The sequence below is a fragment of the Oryza glaberrima genome, chromosome 11 (genome assembly GCF_000147395.1).
Source record: "Oryza glaberrima chromosome 11, OglaRS2, whole genome shotgun sequence".
Taxonomy (NCBI): Eukaryota; Viridiplantae; Streptophyta; class Magnoliopsida; order Poales; family Poaceae; genus Oryza; species Oryza glaberrima.
Window position 1 is genome coordinate 1606037 of NC_068336.1, and position 22212 is coordinate 1628248.

The 22212-nt window shown below is 38.9% G+C and overlaps 2 protein-coding genes across 2 annotated transcripts; one reads left to right on the forward strand and one right to left on the reverse strand.

Annotated features, from left to right (window-relative positions):
* Positions 1-1141: 1141 nt before the first annotated feature.
* LOC127755088 (uncharacterized) lies at positions 1142-4991 on the forward strand. The gene is made up of 9 exons (XM_052280727.1): positions 1142-1358; positions 2050-2169; positions 2339-2471; positions 2734-2913; positions 3239-3319; positions 3452-3615; positions 3712-3848; positions 4333-4448; positions 4568-4991. The coding sequence occupies exons 2-9, from the start codon at positions 2051-2053 to the stop codon at positions 4799-4801; spliced, it is 1164 nt and encodes a 387-aa protein (XP_052136687.1). The 5' UTR covers positions 1142-1358; position 2050; the 3' UTR covers positions 4802-4991.
* On the reverse strand, positions 4885-22161 carry LOC127755086 (uncharacterized). Its single transcript, XM_052280724.1, has 35 exons — positions 21913-22161; positions 21341-21508; positions 21158-21247; positions 20641-20777; positions 20472-20562; positions 20248-20330; positions 20060-20166; positions 17803-17955; positions 16835-16899; positions 16573-16660; positions 16327-16405; positions 16127-16235; positions 14878-14937; positions 14416-14534; positions 13928-14303; positions 13667-13851; positions 13507-13576; positions 12482-12632; positions 12212-12381; positions 11784-12128; positions 10959-11126; positions 10557-10850; positions 9966-10142; positions 9567-9830; positions 9332-9430; positions 9045-9229; positions 8619-8954; positions 8300-8453; positions 8100-8210; positions 7781-7948; positions 6978-7104; positions 6535-6693; positions 6318-6421; positions 6158-6217; positions 4885-5597 (listed from the first exon to the last, which is right to left on the reverse strand). The coding sequence occupies exons 1-35, from the start codon at positions 22096-22098 to the stop codon at positions 5385-5387; spliced, it is 5451 nt and encodes a 1816-aa protein (XP_052136684.1). The 5' UTR covers positions 22099-22161; the 3' UTR covers positions 4885-5384.
* Between the last annotated feature and the right edge of the window lie 51 nt (positions 22162-22212).

The window sequence follows — 22212 nt, forward strand, 5'->3', positions numbered from 1 at the left end:
TGTGAGAGTTGTAGGAGTATGCTTCATTGTGAAAATGAATGGTACATATTATGCTCTCCATTTTCTAATAAACAACGTTGTTAACTTTTTCTACTATGTTTATCATTCATCTTATTAAAATATTATATAAATAGTATTTATTTTATGTGACTTATTTTATCATTAAAATTTATTATTTTGATTATGACTTATACTTTAGCATATTAGGAGAACATGTTTAAATAAGATGAATAATTAAATGTTACTCTCTTCATCTACTTTTGATAGTTATATTTTTAAATCTAAAAAATTTATTTTTGATAGGCATTTTTCAATCCAACAACTTATCATCTTAATGGCTTTCTTCAATTTAATGCGTGACTCTCCATTCTTCAATTTAATGAATCGCTTGTTTACGAAGAATGACTAGTAGCATATTTAAATAGATGATAAGTAGAATCACTTATCCTTGGTCTGTGTGCCAAGATGAAATATGACTATCAAAAATAGATGGAGGGAGTATTGAAAGAATTGTCGGTGCCATCTATTAAAAATGAAGGTAACATTAATACATATAGAAAATATTTATACTATAAATTAAATAAGATGGTTCTTAGCCCCTTAATAAAACACGAGGACGGCATGTATACATCAATAGAATTTTGGCCACCACCACAACTCCGGATCTGATTTCTTCTTTTCTCTGGAGCTAAGCTGACCACGTTTACACTTTCAAAGATCATTAAATACAAATTATGCGGATCGGGTATCCTTACTGTCAAGACACAAAAGATCACCAATCCGTATATTATCAGTTGATTCATGATCTCATATGAAAAGAGGTGGTAATGAATATATTCATAATCACCATCACTGAAATCCAGAAGATCCATTTCCACATTAATCTACATTGAGCAGATTAAGCAAGGCATTGGCATGATCACTGGTATTAACGGGTGAACACAACAACGTTTCACAACCCGAATCCGACAAGAACTCGCGGGGTTGGGTGGTCGCTCACCAGAACTGAAAAGGAGTACCAACCAACCAAACACCCACGGCTTCCACACAGCCCGCCAAACCGGCAAGCACTTCTCCCTACACCGGGTCTTGTGGACCAACAGCCACTGACACGGTGGGCCCCACGGAGACGTTCCACGGGAGACCTGGTCCACGCGCTGCCTCGCCGACCCGTTCCTTTCCCTTGGCGGAGACGCGGAGGCGCAGCCGCGACCTCCATTTTCGGACTCCGGTGCTCTCTCCTCCTCCTCCTTTGCGTCGGATTCAAGTAAGGCTTGTTGAGTTCGGTGCCCTATATCACTCACTCAATCCTGGGTGCGATTTGATCGGGTTGGCTTCCAATTTGTCGATCGATCGAGGTGCGATGGTTTCTTGTTTCTTCTTGCACTTTTCCCCTTTCTGATCTCTTCTGTTCCTTGTACTACTTCTTAGCTGGTGACAATTTGGCTGCTTGATTTGGTTTCTTGGAGAGCTTCAAGTGAGATTGAATTGCTATGAGTGCTTTCAGGGAAAAGAGCCGAATTGACAGCGGCGTTGGTGTCGTTCCATTTCTGCTAGTAGTACTAATTACTGGGCAATGGGCGTCCTTAGTTCATTGAGGCTTAAGCATACCATTTCAATTCAATGTTTAAATAAACCTACTTTATGGATAATTAGGGTGAGTGTTTTGCATATATGCTGTTCTGTTCAATGCGTAAAGAATAAGTTTGGTCAAGATCGAGGTCCGGTGTGCAGGCATTGCACATTGACCATGCCGGGAGAATGGACATTGTTTCTGGAGTTCCATTGGATTAGATTTCAAACTTTCCTTTCCATGCGGATTAGTGTATCGTTTCTGACTGTTCTAGTGGCTTGTTGCAGCGATATATCCCAACTGGTAAACGGAAACTAATGTTTGTTCAGTTGGCATATGATCAATGAGATAATACGACCGGATACATTGTTTTTTCCTCCTGTTCTTCATGTGTTTTGAGATTATAACTCAATTCAGTGACATATATCAAGTGTTCATATCAACAGTCTTCTTCACATTGTAACATCTGATTCCAGAATGTCGAGCCTCGAGGAGCCGCTCGGTCTTGGGGACCTTCCAAAGTTGAGTATTAACAGACTTGAAAGGTTCTCTCCAAATGCTTGCAGAGCAAGTGCTGATGACCGTAGCACCAGCAAGTAAGTTTTACTCTTGCAAACCATACAGATGCTAGATTCTTCCTTTCCTATTTTGTTTTACACCGAAGATTTTCCTTTCTCACCTTCTTTTATCATCAGTAGAATTTTTACTGCCAAAGGATGCCCTGAAAAAAAAAAGTAAGATCTGACCATCTGGACCTACTTTCAGTTACAAGCATCACAATGGTGGCAACAATCAGACGATCTTTCACAGCAGTTCTCATTCATGGCATATGCAAGGCCAATATACTGATTCCTCCTGCAATGGAGTGGATATGGAGTTCAGAGCTCTTCCACGGAAGGTATTTTGATCCTGTGTTATGGAATGGCTTATGAGTGTATTCAATTTCATTTCCTTTTTTTAGATCTCTTCATCAGACCACCTCAAATACGAGGAATGAACTGACATGTAGCATTATGTCTGCGGCAATTCAACATGTCATAGTCTTTTCTATTTACCTTCATAACTGAATAAGTGAAAATGGTGGCTGAAAAAGTGTAGTGATTGTAAAATATTACTACAAATTACTCTTTTTTCTCAATTGATGAATAACTGGTTTTCAGGTTTTGTGGGAGCTTCCAAGGTTTGTGAAGATAGTTGAAGTCGGACCACGGGATGGTCTGCAAAATGAGAAGAGTACTGTACCAGCATCTGTAAAGATTGAACTGATACACAAATTGGTGGCTTCTGGTCTATCAGTAGTTGAAGCCACAAGTTTTGTTTCCCCAAAATGGGTGCCGCAGGTAATTACTTAGATTAAGTGAAGAAATGTAGTATCATATATTAATTTAAATTAACAGATATTTAAGGAACAATGTCATGATACCTCTTGATCTAAATCCACCTTTTCTAGCATATGTGATTGCACTTACTTCCAAACCGGATTTTTTTTTATGTGGAAATCCTCATCGGAAGTTGTCACTGCTTCTCTGATAATTATATTGAACTCCTTTTACTATTATTTTTTTTGTATGACCTTAATTTGTAAAACTTGTACTGTTAATTTGAAAATTTTGGTATCAGTTAAATTTCAAATAACTAATCTTATCACTCAATTCGGAGTTGCAGCTAGCTGATGCAAAGGATGTTCTTCAAGGGATTAGGCATGTGCCAGATGTGCGGTTTCCTGTGTTAACTCCTAACCTCAGAGTATGTCCAGTTCTGTTTTATTTTTTGGGAACTCTATACCACATAGCACTATATCAGCAATAGACTATACATTATTGTTTTATGAAGGGTTATGATCTTTGTGATGAATCAACTTTTTTTCCACTTCTCTAGGGATTTGAGGCTGCTCTTGCAGCTGGTGCAAAAGAAGTTGCAGTCTTCGCATCTGCCTCTGAATCCTTTTCTAAGTCAAACCTTAATTGTACCATCAAGGAAAGCCTTGTTCGGTATCGTGATGTTGTAACTTCTGCCAAGAAACATGGAATACGTATCCGTGGGTAAGTCACATAAGCCTGATGATCTGTCAAGCCTGGAAGTTAAAATGAACAGACAGCAATCTGATCTGAGAATTTGCAAAATTTGATTTGTCATAGGTATGTTTCATGTGTGGTTGGTTGCCCTGTTGAAGGCACAATTCATCCATCAAAAGTAGCATACGTAGCTAAGGAGCTTTATGACATGGGTTGCTCGGAGATTTCACTTGGAGACACGATTGGTGTTGGTACACCAGGTACTGATTTTGTTGCCTTTATTGCTTTCAGCATGTCATTTCCTGGTTCATACATTTTTGCCCGTTTAAAACTACTTTTAAAGTGATGATACCGATTTTTTAAAAGCATTGCAGTCCTAATCTACAAATATTCCGGCACAGTACTTGCTAATCATGTAATTTCAATTGTTCGAATTTTTCTACTCCCTCCGTTTCAAAATATTTGACACCGTTGACTTTTTAGCACATGTTTGACCGTTCGTCTTATTAAAAAAATTTGTGAAATATGTAAAACTATATGTGTACATGAAAGTATATTTAACAATAAATCAAATGATATAAAAAGAATAAATAATTACTTAAATTTTTTGAATAAGACGAATGATCAAACACGTACTTAAAAAGTCAACGGTGTCAAATATTTTGAAACAGAGGAAGTATATGACAGTATGAGCCACATATCTCATTGGCAGTTTTCTGCTCCTTGTTGTATTGTTTGTTTCAGGTAGCGTACTTGCTATGCTTGAAGCTGTAATGTCTTTTGTTCCAGTGGACAAGCTCGCCGTCCATTTCCATGACACATACGGCCAAGCCCTTGCCAACATACTGGTCTCTCTCCAAGTAAGCAACCACACTTCACATCCTGTCAATTCCAATGAACAAACCATCTTACTGAAAAACAGACACAGAACAATCAGAAATGCTCTGCTTGGCCTTAACATTTCCTTTTGTATTACCAGCTGGGGATCAACATAGTGGACTCATCAGTGTCAGGACTGGGAGGCTGCCCATATGCAAAGGGCGCCACCGGCAATGTTGCGACGGAGGACGTTGTGTACATGCTCCATGGACTGGGGATAGAGACCAATGTTGACCTCAACAAGCTCATGGATGCTGGAGATTACATCTCCAAGCATCTGGGACGGCAGTCAGGCTCCAAGACCACCACTGCTCTCCGCAAGCTAACCACTTAAGTCCCTGATGATCATAGGGATTCAGAAAAGAAGACCGAAGATACATCGGTTGGCGTCAGTTAAATGTTTTTACACAAGTCATATGTGATTGTAACTTGTAAACCGTCTCAATTTAGTCCCAATATGGGTGAAAGTAAACAGAAACCATATATGTATACAACACATTTGTGTTTAAGTTCTTGGATTGAATAATCAATGCCCTTCATACAAAAATCGTTCTTTAGGATGAGTATATGTTTCCTAGCATAAGTATCACTCTCGGGTCTAATTAGTTCTTGGTTCCTTTTGCACTCAAAATTGAGACTTGAAAGAATCATGAAACCAATCTCTGGTAGCTCACCACTACCCCATTCTGGGAGAATAACATTAAATCGTAACAGCGGCAGGACATGTTGCACAAGTGGGTTGCGGATGCAAAGCTTCAGAATTTCCTTCGGATGCAACCAGTAATGAAACGCTCATCCTATTACATGGTGATTCCAATTTGCGAGAATAACCAACCTTCCCTGGTGCTCGCGCCCTTTATACATGTGCAGGCTTGTTTTTGACATTTAGTATGCCGATTTAACCTCGAGAGCTTCACTTAATCCATCTCCATGGCTAATCCAGTGGCATCTTCGAAGTCTTTGAGAATATCCATGCATTGCTTCAAAAATGCCTTTGCTTGCTCGCTTTTTTCCGACTCACAAAGTTCAGCAAGTTCGCCTGAGAACTTGGCCCCTTTTCTGTCAACCAATGGAAAGTCTCTATACAATTTGCTCAACTCAAGGAGACACTCGGAAGCAGCGGTGTGAACCTGAGAAGAAGTTAGCCATGAGGGGGCAATTCAAACTCAGATTGCATATCCAGAAACTGCTGGTTTGTGCAATATTTAGTAGTCTAATATACTCCACAATATGTAACAATTATATTTTACATAAATCTTGGATAGCTCGTCCTTTCAAGACAGAAATTATATGTTAAATCAGTGAAGCCAAAAACAAGCATATGAACTGTTACATAAAGAAGCAAAGCAGTAATCTGTAAACCATGTAAACACCAGGGTTCATCAAACCGCCAAACCAGCCACCTTTTTTTCTAAAGACAAGTTCCTTTTCTTTCCCTGAATATTTGATGAATAATTTTGTATCATATCTAATAAGCTATAAAAAAATTGGTGCCAAATGGTGTTATGCAATCATCAAATTTAGTATAACATCCACAACAACACAAGTAGTAAACTAATGTTTATTCATTAGAAGGAAGACAACAAATTATCTTACGGTGAAACTTTAAAAGTGCTATATGAGATTGTAATAAATATGAGCAAACACAATATAATATGAGTTGGTGAGGGCTAGATATACTGATGATTACCTGAGCAATCTTAACTAAGCGTATGACGTCCACAACTTTTGGTGCCGATGAATGAAATAACTGAACAGTCAAATTAAAAGAAATTTGTCAGGAAAATGAACAAACCAAATACTGAACTAAGGAGTACAGTTGTGTAGGACTAAACAACTATGTGATGTACCTCCTCAACCAAGTTAGTTGTTTCCTCAGGCCAAGTGTTATTACCATCTGAATTCTGGAATTTATAGCACAACTCTTTGATACACAAGAACGATGACAACTTAACTGCACACAGAAATCCATAAAAAAAGCATCAATGATAGTGGTGATGTATCAAAGAAGAGAGATTCAAACACAGTTGCATAGATTATAATAGAACTTGCATACAAGACACATACTCTGCCAACCCTCCTCGGGGGATAGAGAATTTAAAATAATTTCCAGGATATTCTTCCTCTGGTTGATAATATCTTGCGGGAAAGCAACAGTGATTGAAGATGCTACACAGTTGAGCACCTTATCAAGAGAAACAGAGACACCTTCATTTTCATCTTGCTCTGCAGAAGACAGTAACACATAAAAAGTAGAGGATAAGTGGCTTTTGAAGTCATGCACGTATGCAGCACTAAGGGCAACAATTTATAGTTCTAAAGTTGTCTTGTCAAGCCGATCCCATCAAGGTTTTCAAACATTGTGTTGTGATGGCAACTATCAGTACTATATCATATTTATGTGATAAAGAAGAGATAATAAAATAGTAGTTCTAGTATTCATTTACAAGATGTTTCGTCCAGCATTGGCATTAGTTGAATGCAGTGAGGGGCTGGAATTAATGACTGACCAGCACTAGAGGATGAAGTGAGTGAAGATGAGTCCCTTGTTTTACAAATGACAGATCGATTAGAAACCTCATACAGCATAGGAAAAACAATATTGAAGAATCCTGGATCTTTGAATGCTGTAATCACCTGAAAAGTGGTAAAGAAAGAAAAAAGAAAACTAAGTAAATTCTAATACATAGAAAATGTCAAAATTCCATCCCAACGCAACACCTAAACCCGATGAATGTCTTTTGTGAAAATATAACACTGACAATCTAGATTGCTCCTCATAATATTTTGAGAAGAGAGCTGTTTGCAATATTTTTGGAAAGATCTTCAAACTAAATACCCACTCCCTCCATTTCATATTATAAATTGGTTTGACTTTTTTCCTAGTCAAACTTTACCAAGTTTGACCAAATTTATAGAAAAAATTAGCAACATCTAAAACACCAAATCAGTTTCATTAAATCTAAAATTGAATATATTTTTGGTAATATGTTTGTTTTGTGGTGAAAATGCTAATATTTGTTTTCTATAAACTTGGTCAAACTTAAATAAATTTGACTAGGAAAAAAGTTAAAACGACTTATAATATGAAACGGAGGGAGTATGAAAATAATTTTCTCATCAATTTTGTTACATCTAAGATCATAAACTTTTTGAGCACTAGGTTAAGAGCACAACTATCTAACAGCTAAAAATCCTTCTATTAAAGAAAAGTCTGGTCCACAAACAGTAAAATGCTTTAGAGTATCCACTAGCCACAAATTTCAGTTTCACATAGAGATCAGGGTAGAGAAGAGACAAGAGAGATACTTACTTGCTGCAAACACGAGAAAGCTGCTTCACGGTACAATTTTGACTTCCTACTGCATGCAGCACAAACAGCATTTAGAATAACACTAGGCATGCCAGAGTCTTCTGCACTCATAGCAGTATGGCAGCTCGAACAAAGTGCAGCGAGTGCATCCAGAATAGCATCTTTTCCCTGTGGTAATTCATGGCGAAAAAATGAATTATGAACCTAGTCATGGATAAAGATTCTTGAAAATCTCTAAGCAATCCATCCTGTTTTAATCCATGAATGGAGGAAAGATTCGCTGATATGCCACAGATAGAAAAATCATAGTACTAATTACCTCCCAAAATCGACCAGGTAGTTCTTTCAAAAGTGATTCAAGAATATTATTGTGGTGCACAGACAGCGATTCTCCTAGAGCATCACATAGTTTTTTTATAGCCTTGGCTGACTGCAAGTAGCACACCGTACCGTAAGTGTATTCCAAGCTATGATACTTTTATGTGTATGGACAGTAAAATAATGAAATAGAGGCTTCACCTTTCTCTTCCCAGCCCATGACGACGAGGACATGGAATCACACAAAAGAGAGATAATTTCTAGTAAGTATAACTGTAGGGTAACTCTTTCGCTACTAGGAATATCCTCCCAAAGTTCTCCATACAATGCACCAATGTCTTTGTCATCATCAAATCTGAAAATAAGTTTTGTTATAGCAGAGTACAGTTCAAAGAACATGTGCATTTCAAGTTTCTGTAATAGACGGATAGTGAACTTCAAAACACATTAATATCTGTAGTACCATTAGCAATGGTAGAGAAGATAAAAGGCTAAGATAAGACTACATGCGTTCACATACCTTGAAGCAAAAATTACTGGGAGAACAACTGCATTGTATCCACTAAGAATATCTGCTGCATTGCTTAAATAAGATTTAATAAGAATTGCAGCAGACAACTGAGCATTTTTTTCACCAAAATGCAGAGAAGTGGTATCTTCAATAAGTTTCTGAGCCTGAGAAGGGCTGGCATATTTTAAGACAGCAGCACAAGATGATGCAAAGGCCCTTTTAGCTGCAGAACTCTTTTCCTCCAGAACAGCACTATACAGTAACCTCAGCAATGTTGCCGCATATGGCTTGATTTCAACCATGACTTTCTGTACTAATAAGGTGATGAAGCTAGCAACACCAACCCTGAAATAAGAAAAACATAAAATGAATGACAACAAGATTGAAGTACATGAAAAGCAACAATACAAGGTTCATAGTAGCATCAAAACTAACCTTGTATTAAGACCAACAGCAGATTTAACCATTTGAGCCAGACGAGGAACTAAAAGATCCAGTGATTCTTTGTCAACAACTTTTAAACAGATATCAAGGGTTTCCCACATCGGAGAATCTTTAGCCACAGCTATACGCAAGCTCTCAAGCTTTTCAGTTTGGATGCCAGCATTTCCTGCATGCATCTTTGGTCCAAATTCAGAAATGAGTGAAGTATAGAAACTGTTAATTGTCTTGGAAAATCACTACCCATCCGTGCTTAACAAAAACCAAGAAAAGTAGCATACCTCAACATAGTTCAATCTTTGATCCTCCAGACTTGATAAGCATTCGAGCATACAGCTGACAAGTTCTGACAAATGTGGCTTAAGTGCAGGGCCAGCCCCCTGTGAACATCGGGCAGTTAGTTCATGTAATTCAATTCATGACAGCAGCATACATAAAGAAAATTACAGTGGAGCAAAAATTTGCCACTAAAATGTTAATGCAGATAACTTTTTTTGAATTTGACAATGAGTATACCTTAGCAAGCTTCATAACCAAACTTATAGATGCCTTTTGAACACTTGAAACTTTACTGAGTATGCCTTCAGAAAGCAAGTATGGCAGTACAATGTTCATTGTTTCATTTGCATCAGATGAAGTAGTAAGTGACACATCACAGAGCCTAACTGTCAACAAGCTTACAGCTCGGCACAAACTGTCACCAGCATTTCGCACAGTTTCCTTAATATCATCCATTGCTCGGAAGGTGGTAATCCATATTTTTCTCAAATGCTTAGAAACCTTAACAAAGGGAAAGATAAGAAATATTTTATTATCAAAATAAATCCAAAACCAGTTATTCATAGCTTATGCAAACAAAATAGTTACACAAAATTAAAAAAATAATAATCAAAATTAACAAAACAAATTATCTACCTGACCATATCTTCGACCTTGAATAATGTCTGCAAGTGCAAGACATGAAGCTTCACGTGAACGCCAAAGCCTCGATCCAGATTGAACCAATAAATCTTCTACTATTAGATCGTAATGTTCATCTATTGTTTTTTTTGGATCTGCAACAATTAATTTCCATATGTGTGCCATAGAATCCTGGAATGAAATACAAAGTGTCAGTTAGCTAGGAAGAAACATTTTTGAAACAGTTAAGTGATCAAAATCAGATAATCCGAGCTGTCTGATGCACTTTAGTACTTCCTGACAGCCTTGGATTCTATATGAACAAAAAGACCGCATTATACTTTTATATCTATACACTATTGGAAAAACGAACCAATAATTCTCTAGGTAAGATTACAAACATGCAACGACCTCAGCTGTGGAGTTGCTGAAATTTTGCAGGTCATAGCTAACAAGATTCGTACTCACTTTGGTGCAATGAAGAACTTAAACCCAACACAAAAATCAGAAAACAAAACATGGCATATGTGATAATACTTAAACCCAACACAAAAATCAGAAAACAAAACATGGCATATGTGATAATGGGAGTGTATAGTTCAATACCTGGATGTTCTTATCAGGATCATATTGGTAACGGACAAGCCTGGGAATTAAGGTATGCAGATGAGGCTGAAGTGCCTCACCAGCTTGCTTGGCTATCTTGGAAAACCCAAAAGCAGCACCCCTCTTGGAATTGATAGCAGCCTGATAGTTAGCTAGATCCATAAACTTGTATATTAAGTCAGGTTGGCCCATCTCGTTGGCAAGGCTACAAAGTTCCTTGTATGTGCTAAGCTTTCCTCCAGTAGGATTATTGCCAATAGTTCCTTCTTGAAAAACCTCGGAATCCTCCATCAGCTAATGCAGACAGAGAAAACATTAATCATTTAACAGTTTTTTTTTTGGGTACGGGTTTGGGAGTATTCCAGGTTCTCTCAAAATAGAAACTGGAAACATAGTGTGCACCTTGATGGCCCTTTTCTTTTTTGCTGCGCCAGACAGTGTATTCACAAGAGCATGAACCAACTGCTCCTTCATAGATGCATCACCAAGCTCATATACAATACTCATGCCTTGGGATGCCAGATCTTGTGTAAGATCATTCTGATCACCAAGAAGGTGGGTAAGGGCTTCCTGTAAAAGGAATGAACTTCAAAAGGTAAGTAGAAACCTAGAGCAAACTGTTATATGCTGGAATGAACATAATGATACAAGATAGAAGACATTTAGAAGAGAAACATATAATGACAGCAAAAGACAAAGTTTGAATATGAGAATAGCTCAACATTAAATGACACTCTTTCACCCCAAGACAGGGACTCCACTAACTGAAAACACTACACTACATCAGTATATGCATGCACAATTTGTAGAATCAAATACTCAAAGTTTCTGGTTTTCTTCAACTGAAATGTGTAAACACCACAGAGGATAAAACCTAAAAAGAAGTGCACTTGGACATGGATCAAGTCTAAACATAGGTGATTGTATCAGTACTGAAATTAATATTTTTCAGTGACAGCTTGACAGCTGAAACCTCTGAGGAACTCTGAATTATACTATAAGCAAGCACATGTTTTAGATGAAAGGTACACAATTATTAACAGTTGTTGGCTTCTGTGCCCTGTCCAGCATACTGGCACTGTTTTAAATTTTAGAACAGATTAATAATTCACACAACAACCTATGATGTATCAATCCTAATGTAAACTTTGGAGTGCACCACTCTTGTTTGTCCTAAGATATAGTACTTCTACAATGATAAATATATGTTATTATTGATTGGCAGACCTGAATTTGTGGAAGTAGTTCGAGGATCTTTGGATGCTGACCACAGTACATTGTAAGTGAGACCAACCAGACAGTACCTGCACACCTTTCCTCTTTTCTACTGCTATAAATTAGTGTATCAAATAACCGTTTTATAATTTCTTCTCGAGCCATTGCGTGTGCTTCTTCACAATCACTTCCTTTACTAGAGTTACTCGAGACAAGTAGGGGTGCATCACCAGTAAGATAGTTTGTGGCCTGGGAAAGGGAGACAAAGTTTGTTTCTAGTATTACATCTGTGGTCACAGGAACTTCCCCCCATATAAAAGATAGCGCCTCCCCGGCTGCAAAAAGAACATCTTCCACCTGAATAATGATATTTAGGAATAGAATATTGTCAAATATAGAATATTTTCAACCACAAATTTTGAATTTATCAAAAGAACTACCTTAGAGCGTGAAAGACTAAAAATTAAGTCCAACGCATTATTCAGGTGTGCAAATGACAACTCGTTCCAAGATAGGTGTCCCAGTGATATCAAAATCTTTTGTATAGCTTTAGTATCATTTTCTGAAAGCAGCTTAGCCAGCTTCTCATTCAGGATTGTTAAAAGTGCAGCTGCAAGACAAACAAAATTAGCTTAAACAAATACATAGCAGAGGAAGCTGGTGAATAGCACAGTTCACGTCTATCAGAAGTGCGAAGAAACACATTTTACCTTGAGAGGAATTTCGATTAATAGAAGGCAATAAACAACGGAGACCAATATGACCAAGAGCTTCCATCGCAGTGGATGCCAATGCTGAACCCTCAGACTCGACAACTTTTACAAGAATATCAATTGATTTCTGCACTATTTCTTCAGTTACCTGTACATATTCATAAAAAATAACAGCACAGTAGCCCTCAGTTGCATTCATTACATACATTTTTACGGTGCAAAGGATTATCGAAGACTGATGAAAAAGCACCATTCTTGCCACCATCTAAACACGAGGAAGGACACAACAAAATAGGTAATGTGTTAGTTTACTGAGCTATGGACTTATTTTGCCAGGATGGTAGATCGCCTTTGTCAGTTCATCTCTAGTTAGGAATGCAAGCCAAACTTAACCCAGTGGATTAGAATTCTTAACTGCCTAGCTACAGACTGTCCCTTGTGCCTTCTTCCCTGGGGCACCCCAGCCACTTTGGCACATTAACCTCCCAAGAAACCAGCACGGGAATACCCTAAAATTAACTAAAGATTTATATTAGGAAAAAAATAGAAAGAAGAATAAAAATAAAAATCAACATAATTTCTTGTGTTGTCCTATAGTTTTGTGAACAACTGAACATTGTATGGCATAGGTAAATTATAATGTAATTCATCCCTTTCTTTCTTTGAATCCCCAATCTCAAAACACATTTAACTTATGGAAAGAGAAGTATTACTCTCATTCTTTCCCTGCCTGCAATTCTGTCCCTCACATGACACTCCAAACAAGAACCGTCTTACACTAGTCCATTTCGCTATCATATTCTTAGTACCAGAGAATAACAAAAAGGATTCTCATGGATGGTATTACTAATGGGATGTCCATCAAGTCGTTCTGATATAGCACCATTAAATTATATTCAAGATAGGTTTAACGGTGTCAAGTGAACAGCGAATGCACTAAACTTTCATGTAAAGCACATGTAGCAAAAAAATGACATAAACTGCAAAAAAAAAATAGTATCATGAAAGAAGCATAAACTTACATAAGATTCCTTTAAACAACCAGCAGTTATATACCCTATTGCACATAACAATCCATGGTAATTTTCGAATCTGGTGCAATTCATCAAATATCCACGTGAATAAGAAGTAGCATAACAGTACAGAGAAAATGGATTTATGTTTTAAATTTCTCTTCCATACCTTGATGGGCGATTTTGATCAAATGTTGAAGTGAGCTCAGAGAGAAGATCCAGTGCAGCAGTGCTTGAAAGGGCTGAAGAAGTAATACCAAGCAGACGTGAGGATGCTTCACGAGCATCAGCATCAACATGGCCCAGTAAAGTTCTTAGCCAAAGTAAACGGTTCACATAGCGCGATGACACCAACTAAAATTAAAAAAGGAAAAGTTTAAACATGTGAAGAAAGCATAGTTTTCTTTAACAGATAATATAGGACAGAAACCTTTGGTTGACGAGAGGAAATATCGACCAGTGACTTCAAGGCCAATGCATGAAGTTCACTAGATCCTTCATATGACATGGCATGTTCTAAAATGACACACAATTTTGATACTGGACAATTAGATAGATCTTCTTGAAGAAAATCCGAGCCATCACTTTTCTGAAAGCACTTCATTAGAAACTTTATCATTGCAAGAAATGTTTTTGTTGGGAAAAGCAATTTTCCGTTCCTCTGCTCATCACAGTGTAGCAATTGAGGCTGTTGGCTGTATACATAATTTACCATGTCCACAATATCAGGATAGTTGGAATCAGTAGCTATTGCGGATGACTCCTTTTCATCATTTAACAGATTCAGACCAGTTAAAGCCATTTCCCTGATGAACATAATCATAAAATTATATATATAATTTTTTTTTTAAAAATAGAAACCAAAGAAAACAAGATGTCAACAACTCAGCAAGATATTTATCATCTTTTCTAACAAACCTTATGTCCAGTTTTACATCTGAAGCACCAAGCATGCAAATGTATCGGCTTGGGCAGTGCTTCATATCGTATAGTGTTGTTGCCCATCTTACAGCAGAAAATCGGACCTCACTTTGCTCCTTGAAGAAAAAATAGGATGAAAAAAAAATGTAAAATCACAAAAGTATGCAAAATCTAAATGACTAAAAGTACTTGCATTCCTCGAACAGTAGGGTTCAACTTTCAACTATCACAAAAGTGAGAAGATATAGTTGTATTCCAATAGAACTTCTCATCAGGCCAATCAACAACATATAAATAACTAAATATTCCATCTTTTCAAACTATTGCTTTCACGCATATCTAGATGAGTCCGAAAAAAAAAAGTAGCACCCACAAATTCAACTGTAGATAGGAAAATTTTGATGCAGCTGTGGGCTCTCGAGTATTTAAGAATCTACAATGACAAGAATGGGAACTTACCATTTGAGAATTTTCCAAAAGAAGTGCCTCAAGATCCTTCAGTATTACAACCGAAGCACCCTGGTAAGAAAAAAAGGAAATCACAAATATATTTCCAGAAAAAGTGGAGTAACATAACAGCATATGAACGACACTGACTGAAGACATGATGCAGTAACAGGACAAAGCAATAAATATTACAAGTCACAAGTATGTAAAACCCATAATGTCAACACTCAACAGAACATTTGCCTTTTTGTATCTTCCTTCTGTGTCGAATACATTCTCTAGTGGCTGCATTTATACATCAGACAGCAAGAATCCCGAACAATTTAAGAAGAATACCTCAACTAATGATTATCTCCTGATTAAACTTATCTCTTAACCAAACCCAAGGACTTATCCATTGATCTCTGTTGCAAGCTGAACTGGTAATCTCCTCCAGTCCTCCCTCAACTGCTAGACAATCATGGCATGTACCTAGTTACCGCAACCGCATACCACGCAAAGCCCACCCTCCCTCCCTCAGTTCATGGAACTTGTGAGCACTATATTTCTACTTCTTGCCAAGGCTCTTCCTCAGCACGTATCTGTTACACTCCAGGCGGTACTAACTTTGATGTCAGGAAACGAACTAGATACACGCTGTTATAATTAGAACGAGGAACACATTCAACTAATAACTATTTCAAGTCACATGTTAAGATTTTCTTTCAGTAAAATAATAGCAAAAATACAAAATTGCAATTTGCAAGGCATCTTTTAGCATCTAGCCAAGCCAGAACTTGGAGGTCCATATGCATGTGTGCGTGAATGGATGGGGGTGGGTTAGTCAGTCCATGCTGGTTGTGAAAGGTGTGAGTGTGACAATGCAACATACAAAACTTGGTGTATGAAGGCAATTCCAGGTTAACCCAACTGCAGAAAATGAGATCAAAAGCTTCAAAGAATTGCAATGTGCGTGGTTTAATCCAGCAAGTGGATAGATTGTACCATGTTTGGACCATGGGGCATCACAATCCGTTCATGTGCTTCATCAACAATAAACTAGTAAGTTTGTTTCGCATCAAGTCATTAATCAACTACAGCGTAAAAATATCTGACCATTCAAAATAATGAGAAATGTCAAGGACAGAAGTACAGCACCTTTAGGGAAATCACTACACCCTCGAAACACATTTCACAACCATCTTTGCCGACATTTTTAACAGGTCAGGATAGCAGTACAGCGCCATTTTGGGGGAAATTAGCATATCCTACAAGTAAGTACCTTATATGCTGTAGCAAGGGCAGTAGCTGCCTCCTGAATTGTCAAACGAAGAGATTGCTCCTCTAATCTTAAAGCAGTAAAGAGTTGTATAGCCATGTCAGTTTTGTTGCTGCAATGTTCATAAAAAGAAGAAAAAATCAGTCTCCATAACAGAAATGAATCATGAGGCAAGAAAACAGAAGAGTAAGAAAAGGGCATACCTGAATAAATTAGGCATGCGAGTGGCAAGCAAACCAATTGCCTGGTATGCAAATACTTTAATATCCCTACTGGAAGAATCTGGACATAAAAGGAAATCAATAAATCATTCACTGTTTCTCAACTTATTTGACATCGCAAAATAGGAAGTCAAAGAAGTGTTAAAACCCAAGTAATTCAAAGCAAAGGAATGTGAAGATAAATCACATGCATGCCTAAACAAGTAGAGTTGATGACAAGTGCAAAACCTGCTTCAGTAGTGGAAGAACCATCAAGTGCACGTAATATTCCACTGAGAATGACTGGACCAATTAACTTTAGCTGGTCATTTGCTGCCTAAATCAATAAGGAAACAATGATAATTGATAAAAGTTTGAGACCATGAAACAAGGTTGACAGAAAGGAACAGAACTGCTCCAAGTGAAAAAACTAAAATTGGAAGAGCACAAGTAAAGAATGCTAGAAGCTAATCAATACACGGTGAACTGAAAACATACAAAGTGCACCTACATGTTTGAAAACCCAGACAGTGAACTCCATCCCTAACTGCTTCAGCCTTGAAGTAGTCCCGTTTCCTTCAGGCATAGAAACACAGCAGAAACAAATATGAGTTTAGTAACGATACATGGCATGCTGAAGTTGAGTTATTGCCTTGCTGAAACATCAATTGAGTAGTTTTAGCAATGAATTGAATGCAACATAACAAATACAATTCAGAAATATCATAGAATGTGTTCCAAATCATAGAAATAGACACTTAAAAGCAAATGGCGTGCTCATCTTGCATTTCCCTCTTTAAAGGAAGTCATGCATATATGTGTTATGGGCTGCGCAATTGATTTGGGGATAATGATTATTAGTTTCTATGTTAGATATTTCATGGAAGTAGATGGCTATATCCAAGGTTTGATTTTATTTAGTTTCTATCATTTGGGCTCTAGCACCTCCATATAAGGATGTCACTGTTAGCAAGAAAAAATATCGACCCATTTTCCTCAATGTTCTGCATCCCATTCTATGCCTACTTCTCATCCCAGGGAGACGCTGCCACCTTGCTATCCTCCTAATGGTGTTTATCCTCCATGAACCCTAGCCCATATCTTTTAACTCTTTCACTTGTTCCAGATATAAATTTCTAGGCCCACCTTTATCTTTTATCATTTTATTGTATTGTATGCTGTACATTATTGTTAATTTGATATTAATAGATTTTCAGAAGATCATCCTCTGCTGCTCCTACCACTCCATAAAACTCTAAAAGATGCTTAAAAGAAAGATTACTGTACAAAATGACAAACATACCAAATCAGTTTCTATGTACTACTTAAAGATGCGGTTTGGTGATGTAAATAATCAAAACTAGTAAAAGAGTGCATTTGTTAATACACAGCTTATTAAAATTTCATTTTATTAGTCATGAAAACAAATAAGAAAACTAAAATAAATACACAAAGTAAAAAGATATATAAACAGAATACCATAGATGCAGCCAAAGATGCATTGAAGCGTGTACGGGAATGTGTTTGCTGCAGCAATTGATCGGCAGAAAACACCCATAAGGCGGACTCGCAGTGAACTATGTGCTGGGGCGACTTTCAGCTCTACAGCTATATTTTCTGCACTTGCAGTACCTGAGGCAAAAGAGAACAGTATCTATCATATACCATGAGAAACCACAAATATTCAGATTTGCACTGATAAAAACAGGCAAGAGATTTTTACAAAACAAAATAAAGAGAAACATTGTGTACATGTTGGTACAGGAGAGTGCAATGTGCAAATGCTGGCCTGCTAACATACACAGACCTTTACAAAATATAAGGCTTACTTTGGATGGGAACAAGGATTAAGAAGGGTATGAAAACAAGAGAAGGAGAGGACATGACCTTGTTATCTCAGTTAAAAATACGGAAGAGAACAATTAGTGAGAACATTAGTTATAATTACAAGGTGAGAGAAGATGGTGTAAAAAGGATCAGTAAATTCTCATGAGTGATATATTTTAAATGAAACTTATTGGAGGGGTGCCCCCAATCACCTACTGCTTTGGGACTAGGCTAGAGGAAATATGTTCATGGAATAGACACGTGCTGTACCAAAAGGACCTTGCTAGGGTTATGAAGATGAGGGACAACAAAGGTATCCGCACCCATCTTTTGACCATGCAACAATAAAGCTCGAGAACACTATAAAGCCTTCTATATATATTTTGAAGTGGAGGCAAAGTTATACTAGATGATTTTAATTTTAGCTCACCCTTTATGTAAGGAACTGGATTTCAACAATGCATTTTAGTCACCTCAAGGACAGAATAACATATGCCACCCAACAAAAATGACAATACATAAGAACAAAGTGACAGTATTATATTGAAAGGGACAATTTCGTTTATACCCCCACTTTAGTGTCCAATATTGATTCTACCCCTACTTTTTAGGGTTTTCGTTTTTGCCCCCACTTTTTTGAACTGAAAGAGGCATCTACCCCTGGTTTAGACGGAAGTTTGTGGGACCGGATTTATAGCAGTAAAAAAATAGAGAAATAAAGGAAATAAATATTTTTTGATTTCGTGATTTACCTTTTTACCCCTGGGAAATATCTAACCCACAGTCTCTTCTCTCCTCTAGCATATGACCAAGGCCAAAACCCATCTGGGCGGCGCAGGCGGCGGCGAGCGGGTCGTCGGCTAGGCGCAGCGCTGCAGCCCCTCCCGCCGGCGAGGAGGAGGCTACACGGTAGGTGGCGGCGGGGAGAGGGCTCGACGCCGGGAGAGGGGAAGGCCGCGGCGAGCGGGTGTCGTCGGCGACAGCGAGCGGGTCGTCGGCCAGGTGCAGCGCCGCAGCCCCTCCCGTCGGCGAGCAGGAGGCTGCGCGGTAGGCTTTGGCGGGAAGAGGGCTCGGCAGCGGGAGAGGGGTAGGCGGTGGCGAGGCGCAACGCCGCAGCCCCTCCCGCCGGCAAGGAGGAGGTACGCGGTAGGTGGCGGCGGGGAGAGGGCTAGGCGACAGCGGGGAGAGTGACAGCCGGCGTCGGGGAGAGGGCTAGGCGGCGAGGAGGGAGCTAGGCGACCTCGGGCGTCAACCAGGCGGCGTCGACCTGGCAGCGGCGGGCGGCGGCTAGGCGGCGGCGGGTGTCGGCTAGGCAGCGTCGACCGGGCAGCGACCAGGCGGCGTTGACCGGGCGGCGACGGGCGTCGGCCAGGCGGCGTCGACCGGGCGGCGACCAGGCGGCAGCAAACGTCGGCCAGGCGGCGTCGACCAAGCGGCGGGCGTCAGCCATGCGGCGACCTGCAGAGGGCGTCGGCCGAGATGATGGTGAAATTTTGTCAAAAATTTGTTCAATTTGTCAAAATGCTGCTGAAATTTTGTAGAAATTCCATCAAATTCAGAATCTGTGCAAATTGTTATGTTAGTCAATGTGGGTCATTTAAATGTTCTTTTGCCAAGAATTTCAATTTCCAAAGCCATGCATAAAATGGGGGCAAAAACACAATTAATGAATAGAGATAGGAGAGGGTATAAATGTCCTTTTGCCAAGAATTTAACACTGTTAACTTCTCCATCCAAAACAGGGGCAAAAACATTGTTCGGTTCAAAAAAGTGAGGGCAAAAACGAAAACACTAAAAAGTAGGGGTAGAATCAATATTGGACACTAAAGTGAGGGCAGAAACGAAATTGCCCCTATATTGAAATATAAATTTGCTTGAGTTAGCATGCTACAAAATCCTTAATGCATACCATTGAATAGTGTGAACAGTTTCTTCATAAGGTTGGAATCTTCTAGGTTCACAGCTGAAGCTTTGCGCTTTAATAACTCCTCTCCTCTCTTAGTAACTGACTCTTGACTTCATTGAAACAGTGATCCGCATGATTAATGATCCGTACAAACATTTCAGTGGGTTGTAAACATAATTCCAAAAAAGTACCTATCCGAAGCAGCAGCTAAATAAAGAGGGTAAACAATCTCTGGTGCCAACTGCATAGCTTCAATGACATTCAAGATTCCTAGCTGAAGATATCACAAGTGAAATTCAACTGTAAGAAGGTGCAGTTACTACACTCAAGGACTTAAAATGTGCGAATGTATATGCTGACATGATTGCATACACAGGCATAACATGAATAAATCATACATGCATTTCTGTATTACCTTTCTTGATGTAAGTGTGTCACCTTTTAGTGGCTGCTTTCCAGTAACACGATCTGATTGAGCAACCGAAAGTCCTGCCGGACATCCAACACTGAAGAATACTAGCAGTCAACTCTCCATAAATCAAAAAAAGTTTCATACTTGTACCTAATTTAGCAAGGAAACCTACCCTTGAGGTGGTGTTTGATACAGTACTGTGTGAAAACAGAAGTCAGCGAAGACTAGACCATCATTAGATCCACTTATGGATTGATATTTTGAAGCAACATTGTCACCCACCTTATGTGTGTTACATTCACCAATAGCCTGACAACAAGATTTAAAAAAACAGAGAAAAACTAGCAAGCTTTTTAGGATGCAGATACACCAAAGGAAGAAAAGGAAGCTATGAGTAACTTATCAAAAATCATTATAGACTTGACTAAATTCAATGCCATGACCTGATGATAGAAAAGGCTGATAATGATCAATTTAGTATGTGCATCAACTTTATGATTTTGACTGGAAGGGTGAGATTTGGTTGTTGCCAGTCCATGTGTAACCTAGTAAACGACATAATTTTGCCGGATCCTTTCCTTGAATTCTTCAATGGAAACCATTTAAACCAATGTACATATTTTTTGCTGATCATGTGTAATCGTGTAAACTCTGTGGTGGACAACAGTCTTAATTAAATTGTGACAAACCTTCACCACGAGTCTCAAGATGATTCCCTGATGCTGCTCTGTAACATTTGATATGTTGATTAAAAGATCAGGTGCTATGCTTCCCTTGTCCTGTTACAGAATGTTAACTTCATGTTGTTGGCTTTGCAGAAAAGGTAAAACAGCCTAGAGAAAATGAGAAACAAACAAAGCAGAATAGGATACCTCACTTAGCAGACGTTCAAATGCCATCTCAATATAAACAATGCAAAAATTCCGGACTATTGTGGAGGAAGTAGATTCAGTATAAATCCTCCATAAATCCAGCATGGGCAGTGAAATCTCAGGCCTGTGCTTCACCCGTTTGTTAATGTGGCTGAGAATTTCCATAACCTAATGGAGTCCAAAAATGGTATTACTTTCCATTACATGCCATTGTCTAATTGACATGGAAATTATGCTATAGAATCATGCAAAGAACTGAAGGAAAACAGGACTGGCATTCTGCTACCTCTGAACAGGTTCAGGTTACAGTAACAAATGCAAGTAATTCTTGCAACATAAAGCACAATAGTCTCTCTAATTATGTCGTTTAGAAGATTATGTGTACATGAACAAATCACTAAAACAGTATAATAGGCACTGTTGCTCGAATTTCATCAAATTGAAGCAGGAACATTGTAAACATTACCAACCAAGAGACCAACTAAACCAACCGAAGCAGAATAATGACACCTATACATATGTCTCACATACAAACTTCAATCGATTCAGGACCTCAGGAACGGTATACTTACGAGCTTGCGGACCGATGCGGCGGGGGAGGCGAGCGAGGTGATGGCGTAGGGGAGGACGCGGGCGAGCAGCGGCGCGAGCCGTGCGTCTTCCGCGAGGGCCAGCCGCGTCAGCATCCGGTCCAGCGCCTCCTCCCTCTCCGCGTCGGTCTGCGCCGCCGCCGCCGCCGGCGACGATGTCTCCGCCATCTCTCTCCCGGCGATGTTGGACTCAGCTGCTCAGTCGCCCGTGTTTCCTTCCACCGCAAGAAGGTGAGAAGAAGAAAAATGGTCGAGTCGGGTACGAGTCCAAACCGCTTAAAA